This window comes from Clupea harengus, chromosome 19 (genome assembly GCF_900700415.2).
Source record: "Clupea harengus chromosome 19, Ch_v2.0.2, whole genome shotgun sequence".
In the NCBI taxonomy this organism is placed as follows: domain Eukaryota; kingdom Metazoa; phylum Chordata; class Actinopteri; order Clupeiformes; family Clupeidae; genus Clupea; species Clupea harengus.
Window position 1 is genome coordinate 11,478,156 of NC_045170.1, and position 10,707 is coordinate 11,488,862.

Genomic DNA, 10,707 nt, shown 5'->3' on the forward strand with positions numbered 1-10,707 from the left:
AACCACACTACTGCAACATTATTTTCCGAGCAGACTGGCAAATAAGGCAATATAAAACCATAAAGTATATAACTAAGGCAATATAAAACCATAAAGTATATAACTAATGCATGGTTCTAATGACTCTGTGGTAGCCTTGGTAGTCTTTTATGGAGCTGTTGCCTCAGACACCGCTTCCTGGAGGAGGGAAAAAAAAAAAAAAAAACAGGTGGTCCATATAAAGGCAGCTAACACTGATCCCACCTCATTTCGTGCAAAAAGGAAACTACACACACTCTCTGAGAAGCACACACTCACACCGCCTCATTGAAATACCTGTCAGTTCCATCAAGAACACCAACACTACTCTTCTCACCTCACCATGAAGTCTCTGGCTCTGGCTCTCGGAGTGTTGGTCTTGCTAACAGCTGCACTGGCAGAGGTAAGTTAACATCCCTGCCTTACTACCTGGGCACTGATGCTCATTTACCTACCACAGAAGGACAGTCATGGTGTTGATATATATATATATATATATATATATATATATATATATATATATACACACTTATCTTGTCTTTGGGAGTGGACATCAAGGACTTTTTTTATTGAATTGTTTCATTTTTAGTCAATAGATTGTTTCATTTTCATCTTTAATTTCAATTATGTGATTCAATTATGTGTAGATTGACTGTACTGTGACTGCAATGCTGTGAATAAAATATGCTGATGTAGTAAAATATGGGTGTGGCACAGTTACACAGGATCAGAGAGACTCAGGGGAGACTCATACCTTAACTTAACACACTTAATTTGTGGCATGTTGAGAAAAAAGTAACAGAAAAGTATTACAAGTTCACATTTAATGCACAATTTATAGCACTCAGTCTGATAAATCAGGTAATTACCAAGTACACGTCTGTAGAAGTTTCCTTTAAATGTTAAAGAAGTTGATTAAAAAACATCACCGATTATTATTGTTTTCATTTCAGAGCGACCCAATTGCAGGTACTCCAAATATCACAGAAACTACAAACGCAACTTATGCGCCCACAACCACGGAGATGAGCACCCACTCAGTCACACACCCTACGGGAGCCACCAATGCCACCATGACCACCAATGCCACCACGACCACGACCACCACCACGACCACCACCACCACACCCAGCGGGGCCCCGTCAGCGCTGGGATCCCTCGCCTCCTCTCTGCTCTTCTGCTCCATGCTCTCTCTGGCTCTGCCTCTACTGTGAGCTATTGACCCGCTACGCCACACCAAGCCGCAGTATGCCAAGAATGATCCAGAAATGTGCCTTAACGGTCACGTCTATGAAGGATGACAAAATGCTTGAGCCTATTTTATACAAAAAAAATGTGTTTACTGAAAACATTACCGTATGAAATACTTTGATTTATTTTTAAAAGCCTAGGATGATAATGTGACATTTTTTTTTTTTTACATCATCTGTAAATAAGAGTATTTTTACCATACATGATTGTTAAAGATCTGATACATATGTATTTTGTATAATATAATGTTTTTTTTTCATACACTTTTCCAAAATGTAAATTCCTGCCCCATTTTAATAGGGGTGTTCAGTCTGTACAGTACCACTCAAATTTATTGTATGATAAATGAGGTTTGACCATGAATAAAATTACGCTATTCTTACTGAGAGTGAGGAATCATGTTTATTGTCTTGTAGGAGGAATATTTTATGATCAAACATCATAAAATAGATTCAGCTATTAATACCTCAACCACTTCATGGAGTCTAACCATATCTAATGTGCCGAGATATTATGTATACACGCTAAATGTCCTAAACCCCCCATGGCATTATACTGTACAATCCTGTGTGCAGTAACACTGGAAAAACCAATAAGGAAAACACCCACTCGGTCTTATCACAGAATGATAAAAGATAGGCACCTCTCATGCCGCTCACATAGATAAGATAGTTTCCGTCACCTCACAATGAGTCTGATTCTTTTTAAACCATCCATCCGTCATTCAATTCAAATCACCCAACAAGGAGCAAGGAGTAGCGCGGAAAGTTGATATTTATTCTGCCAGCTTTGCCCAGACTTTCTTTCATGAGGGTGAAGAAATAAAAAGCAAACAAAAGAGTTTCTGGGTCACAAGGACAGATAAGGCATACTTGATTTGCATGCCCTGCAGTGTTTTGGATTGTAATTTGGAAGTGAGATCTTTATAGACTGTTTTCTGTGTTGTTTGACAAGAGACTTTCTCTTAAAATATAATTTATTTTAAATTATTGTATTTTAAAACTATTTCAATTGCAATTGTTTTAAATAACTGATGTATTGTTAGCAGATACCACAGAAGGGTTCATTGTATGAAATATTTGATGGATACATCCGTATGTCAAAACATTGCATTATATACTCTGTAACAGGCTCTTTGATAGGGTTTCTTTTTAGAAAGGTCAAAGAAACTATAAAGAATCCTTTAGGTTTCTTTTCCCATGATTGAGAACGACAATGACGAGCAGGACTGCTAATGCTAATTTGTTAGGTTAACTAAGCTAACCCACCTATAGGCTACCTTAAGAGTGTTGAACACAATACAGTCCTGCACAAAACTGATTGTTATCAGATTACAATTCAGTGTCAGGGCCAGGGCCAGGACGCTGAAGCCTCCAGCCACAATATGTATGCAAAACCCATTTGATTTCAATACCCTGCAGGTACAGCAAATAACCCAAACAACCAGGTACAGTTGTAACAAGGGGACAGTTGGACTTAATTTCTCAGCTTGTGTCTAACGTAATGCAAGGCAAGGCAAGGCAAGTTTATTTATATAGCACATTTCATACACAGAGGCAATTCAATGTGCTTCACATCAGTAAAAGTCTAGGCCATTCTTAGCTAACTATACATACTAAAAATGTTGCGGCAGACTCAGGACATATGCTTTGACTGCAATGTAGTCCAAATTCTGTATTGCATTGCATTGTGTGTTTCATAAAATAAAAATAAAAAAACATCGGAATAGATTAATTAGCTGTTATTGCTGCATGCAACTGGAACAAACGGCCAGAAGATCTTAGATGTGCTTGTTTATAAAATGTGCCATATAAATGAACTTGCCTTGTCTGCCTTTAAGCAACATGGAGGCTGATATGCAAGTCATGGTGTGTGTGTGTGTGTGTGTGTGTGTGTGTGTGTGTGTGTGTGTGTTTGTGTGTGTGTCCTCACACATGATCAATTAGCTCTTTGGAAAACTTTCACAAACTCAAAAAGACATGACATTTGATTAGTCATAGTCATATTCATTTGATAATTGACAGACATGGATTATGCCTAACTGGAATTACATGAACTTCCTTGCTGGCAGTATCATTTGGCATCCAAGCACCGTAAAGAATAAAACTATAAACTAATTTAAGCATCATAACTCAGCAATATAGAGGAAGTTGTAAGAGAGATTAATTAAAATGACATGCAATAGAAAATGAAACTCTAGAAGTGTAACCTTTAGAACCAACTACCCCTGCAAACATGATGGCAACATGGACCATAAATACCAAACCCAGACCTGTAGGAGTACAATTTTTCGTAAAAGTAAGCTGACTAGGATATTCTCCTCATGTGCACTGCTCTTCAGTAATAATAATACTATGTATTTGTTAAACATTACAAACCCTAACCCTACATTGAAATCCAAATCTGGTAACACCTTGTGTAACAAGTACTTACAACACTTAATTATGAATGAAAGGCAAGTAACAGCACTTAAAGGTTTATGTATTTTGTGTTGTCAAACAAGATCTAAAATAGCACCCAAAATGCATTTCTCTGCATTTCAGGTCTTTTACTGTAATTACTTAACATTTCTCTGGCCCTAATACTGTAAATAAATGCATACAAATACACATGAAAGAAATGCATACAGATATTTTGTATAATTCTGAACCACTGGTGAACCATTGTCTGTCATTCTCCAGAAGCTTCTATTCTATTCTCCACTTGCATCAACAGAATTCCTGCATCCATTTTGCGAGGATTCAAGGAATATAATTGGCTTTTAAAGCTATTCTCCTATGCATTGTACTGACTGCTGTATTGATTACAATTTATTTAATTATTCTCTCTCTCTCTCTCTCTCTCTCTCTCTCTCTCTCTCTCACTGTACAGTCAAAAACAGAAGAGAACAATGCCAACATAATTCAATCCATCCATGTCCTAATTCATAGAGGGTGCTCTTGGGGCCAAGGTTTACTATATCCATCTTGCCTAGAAGGGCACTTAGTAGTGTCCCACCCAGTAAAAAAGGGTGCGGCTATCGGTCTTGTACAAATTAGTCGGGCTAAGGAGAGACGGGTTGGGGCTCTTGGCGTAGCTTAGTCATGCTGCCCTGCACTACCCATATTTAATCGACACAACACCTGGCCCATATTATATCTCTCCGCATGCAGTGTGTCTGTATCCACCACACTGATTAACATGACCAAGTAATGCTTACTATGAGAAGAGGGAAACTAATTGAAGTGCAAAATGAGCAAGCATGACTTTTGCATTAAAAATCTTTTTTAAATTTAATTATCTGAAAATCTGTCAGAATATCTTGGCTTTACTGTTTTGGTGAATCTGCTAACTGAGCCAGTCAACTTAACCCTCCTATTATGTTTGGGGTCAATTTGACCCCATTCAATGTTTAACGTCTCTAAATAAATGTTTGACATAATTTGTTTTGCTTCATATTTAATGACTTTTCTTAATTTAATGGGGACAACTGGGTAAACACAAAATTAACATGATGATATGTTTTCAATGTCCTGTACACATACTTTACACATAGGTGTTGTTTGGGGTCAATTTGACCCCAGGCTGTTTTAATTGTATAAAATATATATTTATAAGAAATATAAACTTTTTTCATCACATTGTTACTTTTCTTGATAAAAGAAATAGTTTTTTATTCCAAATGTTATAGATAACAACAATATGTACTTAGAAATAATATGAAGCCATAAAAACACCATAAGGATATCTCTTTCCAATTTTAGGTCAATCAGTGAGATTTTATGGGGATCTGCATATTTCTCCATAGTCGCGTAACATGTATTCTGGATGTATAAAGAGAGTGGGTGGGGATATTGTTTTAATTTTAAGGGCTATTTAGGTAGTCAACAAACAAACCTTAAGTACCTGACACATAAACTTGGGTAAAAAAAAATTATTATAATAATTTTTTGGAGGTTTAAATTGCTGGGGTCAAATTGACCCCAAGCATAATAGATGTGGGTAAAATTTGAACATAATAGGAGGGTTAAGTTGGCTTCCAACCACACTGATGAAGAGGTTTCTCTCGAAGGTGTTGTGGAAAATGGATCCAGATCTGCGGTACTTTGTGAACAGGTAAATTGAGGATGAACAAGGCTCTCTAGGCAGCTATCACACCTATCACACCCTTATTCTCCATAATCCAGCCCCATGCCGATGCCAAAGAAATGCTGGCATAACGAATGGCGGTTTTGTTACAAGTTACTAGTTGGACGTGCCACCACGTGCAACCAGTGTTTTCTGCTCATCAAGACTAAAGGACATTTTTCAGACTATATTTTCTTCTACTTTTTGGCGAGTGAAAAAAAACATAGAAAAGGTAATCTGATGTGAATAACTCTCAGTACCATGGCACCACAAAATGCCATAAACCTAAACCTACATAACATAAACTTCCTGAATAGAATTTTTGTATTCTATAATGTTTCAAAATATTGCATTATTTTTCTCTGTAGGACAGCCATAGCCAGGTCATTGTCATAGCTGTATAACAGGCCAGGATCACTGTTGTGAGGAACGCTGAACTGACAGTGAATGACTACTTTTCTGTAGTCTAAGTGACTTGCAAAAATCTGATGGCTTTGCTGCCCACTCCCTTCCAAGGAATTCCTTTTAACTGTCCTTCTAACCCCCAAAAGATAACACAAGAAGTTTCACTTCAGATTTCGCCGAAATGTTAAGTTTCATTTTCATGAAAATGGTACCATCTTGGGGCCCAACGCCCTAATGTTGGGACACTTATCTGAGGTGTTACTGCAAATTCCCCACAGCAGAATAATTCGTTTTACTCATTAATCATGGTTTTATTTGTCATTTGAAAATGCAGAGAGTTGTTTCTTCTCCAATGACCCATTCTATTTTACAATCTTTAATGAAAACATGCAGTATGTATTCCATGTGCTCCACACAACTTGCGCATCCCAATCAACATTTCTGGTCATTCTTGTGACATTAAAACCATAGTGAACCAATACTGGTTAATCTTATCTTCCAGTCAATCCATGCCTAATATCTCATACATCTTCCTCTTCATATTCACTGTAGATTTTTGTATTTTAAAGGTTGAATTTCAAGCAGGAATACAATGCATTTTGTCCTTAAGTACTATAATAGGGTATATATTCTTAAGATTGTGTACCGAGATATTTCTTTATAATGACCGCTGCAAAAAAAATCATGACCGCTTCCATTGGCAACAGGTTTTGTGCTTCTAATTCACATCTTTCATATCATTCCGTAACAGAAATTCATTGTAACTTGAAGTCAGCAAGTAACAGGTTGCTACGCAACACCTGAAACTTTAAAGTTATATTTGTGTGAAGAACTATTTTGCATGTATGTAAGACCTGTCCTGTCGGGACTTATTTTCCAATACTGACCAGCGAACTATACTGATACTATATATCATCCCTTACATAATTTAATTTCCAAAGGACATATATTGTGATCCAATACTTTCTCATGGTTTATGAGGAACAAATCAAGGCATATATGATACAGTAATGGTAGTGAATCTCTCCACATTTACATAACACAGTAGGATGACAACTGACTTCTATTTGAGAGTTTTGTTGGACTGCATAAGGAGTACCAGTCTTATGAGAAAACCCCTGGTGGGGGTTAGATATTAGGCCAGATCAAGGTGGGGCCAGATATAAAGGCAAAAATCATTGAAAGCTGCCTCCGATCGCACAGAAGAAGAGGGAGAGCTGGGACACACACACACATCCCCTGCAGCCCAGAATACCCTTGGGATTTCAGGATTACCTGTCTCCTGTATCTGTGGCCTGAATCTTCATCTTCACCATGAAGCTCCTGCATCTCCTTGTCTGCAGCACGGCGGTCTGGGGCCTCAAAATGGTTGAGGTACTTTTTCAATAGCACATTTAGCAAAGCATAATAGGGGAATGCACCTGTTAAGCAGGTTCTCACTGTAACAGCATTACTTCAAGTTAAAATGGTATAGGATGGTCTGTGTGTGTGTGTGTGTGTGTGTGTGTGTGTGTGTGTGTGTATGTGTGCTGTTTGTTGACGAGAACATACAACTTATTCCTGAACTAAAAAGACAAATTAGCAGTGAAGCTGATGGCAATACACAAAGAACATTTATTACGGTTGCTGGATTTGGAAATTCATCCCTGTAAATCAATGTTCGGAGTTATTGTTGAGTTATGAAATGTATTGTGATTCTGCAACCTGTGTTCCTTTTTCGTGCACTTCTATTTAGTTAAAATCTCATTCTGATTTTAGGTGACTATTTGTATGAAAGTGGAGATGCTTTATGGAGTCGTTTCTAAATTCCCAAATATATGTCACCCAATTCACAAATTAATTCGTGATTCACAAATATACGTCACACAATTCATAAATTAATTTCCTGATTCACGTATAAATGTTGCGCGGTTCACAAATTACCTATTAGACTACGAGGCCAACCCAATACTGAATCCGGACAGATGGGTCACTATTTCACCCAGCAACTTCAGATCATATGCTAGTTCATATTAAAACACAATACTTCACCTGTACAAACTAAACAATTTTACTTAATTAAGCTGAAAGTCACACCTTCTCCTACAAGGTCTGTTTACATGCTAAATGAGTCTAATATTCATTATCTAGGCTAATATTAAAGTGAGATGTAGCCTGTAAAGTAATGCTAAAGAGGCTTCGTAGATGCTCAACTAGCTCTTTAATGGCTCACCGTGCGTCTCCTCACATGTGTAACTGGCACTACCGTATAACCCACAGTATATGCGCAAGCGCATTAAACTACCGTATATGACATCTCCCCCTCTTTTGAGTGTTATGTCAATAACATCACAGGAACAGTTTAACTGAAAATGGCTATTCAAACAGCACATAATATAAACCAAGATTAACTTAAATGAATTTAAATGGAGACATTTCAACATGCAATGGTCTCTTTCCACTCAACCAACAAATAAACATTATCAACATGTACAACTGTACAACTTTCTTTTTTCACCAATCAACAGTATCACATCAATGTCAATACAACTTTTCTTTTTTTTTCACAAATCAACAGTATCACATCAATGTCAATACAACTTTTTTTTTTTTTTCACAAATCAACAGTATCACATCAATGTCAATACAACTTTCTTTTCTCTCCCCTCCCCCAAAGGCCATATGATCTGCACTCATTTACAGGTCAAGCCTGTCGATTTGCCTGCACACCCGTCCAGATCTGGTCACAGTCTGACCGGGTAGAAGGGTTGTGGGTGTAGCCACACTCTGACTCACAGGGACAGTCTCTAACACGGTGGCTCCGTCAGAGTGTGTGTCTGTCCCTGTGACATCCCCGTGTGCTGCTGGGATGGGCTGGGAAACCGGCCCTGGTTGGAGGTGACGGCAGTTCCGCTCCGTGCTGCGTCCTGATGACGAAGGATCTCGGGGTGGTGCTCTCGCTTGAGATCACCGCTGGCAAGGACCATGACTTTTCATAGTCCAACTTGTCTCCAATGTACGCAAGCGCATTAAACTACCGTATATGACATAGCCTACACAATGAAACAAGTTAGAAAGAAGGTTTACAACATAGAAGGCCTAGTTTTAAAAAGAAAGTGTTATGCTCCATTATAAGGGGGAATTCCACTGTTCTATCCGTTTTTGGTGTAACTAGACCGTAAATGAAACACAAACTGGACGTGCATTAGCTAGTCAATAGTTACGTTAGCCAGAAATGGCTAGAGAACCTCTTGTACCATATCGAGAATTGAATGTTGTTACAGCCTGTTTGTGAGTCGCAACGTACATTGGAGACAAACCACAGAGTTTACGAAAATAGGGGGTTTATTTCAAATAAACAAATTGTCTTGAAATCAAGGGTATTCATATAAAACAAAGCACAACAAAGACATGATAAGTACCAGCCTCAAAAGTGAGATGAGTTCCTCCCTTCCTCTGAAGGCAAACAACATGCCTTTTATCCAGGGGCGTTTCTAGGATTCAAAGAAAGGGGGGGCTTAGCCCCAAGGGGAGTGGCATGTTTGCGCGCGGCAATTTTATTTTTTTAAGGCCCATTTGGGGCCGCGGATATCCATTGTTTCAGACAGTTCATAGATTGGTTTAATCAGAAAGAGTGTGATTTTGCTCTGTAGTTTTGCTTGCATTCAGTATATGATGACACAAGAGACAAAATGACAGGGTCATAGTGAAATTTGACAACACAAATATACCAGCTGTGGTGAAATGACCTGTTCTGAGCACCAAAGCTGTCCTGTGGGTAGCTCTTCAGCTTAACCTGTCTGGGCCCTGTCTTTTTCACCTAAATCATTAGTTGCTGCAGCTGCTTGGTCTGTCTCTTCCTCTCTCTGACTCTGCCTTAGCTTCTCCTTCTGCATGACCCTTTAAGATAAGTTCAAACATTGAAACATTAACTGATCGAAATCCAAAAGCCAATTTTATGACTTGGCATAAAAATATCATGTAATAATCTAGTTTAGGCTAACCCTTGGAGTAGCCTAGGCCTGACAACAAATGCCTATACATTTCTACCACAGTAGAAGAAAAATTAAAAAAACTCCACTCATTTCCTTCTACAACTGTAGACCACTAACCTCCATCACACCGGCTCCTTCAGCCCTGTCAATCTCCTGCTTCTCTCTCTCATCTGACTGGGCGGAGCTGCCACCTCTCCTAAAGAATGTTCTTATATCCATCTGGTCAATGAATTGGATGATATACCGGTACAATAGCGTTATGAGGGACACTATGACATTTAGTTTTCACTAGCATTAACTGATTATAAATAACAACATTCTATAGGGACTGATAATATTGTTTTGAAATACTAGAGAGATATATCAATGCAAAGAATAGAGAGATGTCAATAGTTATTTCTTGTATTTCGAATTCGCTCGTTCACACTCTTGCTAACTGGTGACAGTTTCTAACAAAGTAGCAAGCTAGCTTAGTTTTAACATAGCCCACTACAATATTCGCTTTCATTTGCCTCATATCAAGTAAACCTAAAGCAGGTAACACTCGTTAACAACTACAGATAGCCACATTCTGTAACTTCTTGTACTTACAATTCCACTCCGTGCATCATTTACTTTGAACTCCTTGTCTATAATACTGGCTGTCGTTGACGAGAGACGGTACTAGTGCCCGGGGTTTATATAGTAAAGTATGATGAAAGGCTATTGGATTATAATTTGAAGGGGGAGTAAACATACAAACCAGAACGCACGCACATAAGTAGCATGTTACAGTTATAAATAACTTGTCCGTGTGAGAAACAATAGTTTAATTTTTTTAATTTTTTTTTTTTTTTAAGCCAATAATGCCACATGATTTGGGGGGGCTGAAGAACATTAGTATAAAAATAGGCCTAACGACGCCCCTGCTTTTATCCATACCTTCTCAGAAAAAAACTATCCTCCTATTTTG

The 10,707-nt window shown here is 38.1% G+C and overlaps 1 protein-coding gene across 1 annotated transcript; it reads left to right on the forward strand.

Annotated features, from left to right (window-relative positions):
• The first annotated feature begins 232 nt into the window (after positions 1-232).
• Positions 233-1,651, forward strand: LOC116224964 (cell wall protein DAN4-like). The gene is made up of 2 exons (XM_031586058.2): positions 233-421; positions 972-1,651. The coding sequence occupies exons 1-2, from the start codon at positions 362-364 to the stop codon at positions 1,230-1,232; spliced, it is 321 nt and encodes a 106-aa protein (XP_031441918.1). The 5' UTR covers positions 233-361; the 3' UTR covers positions 1,233-1,651.
• The last annotated feature ends 9,056 nt before the right edge of the window (positions 1,652-10,707 follow it).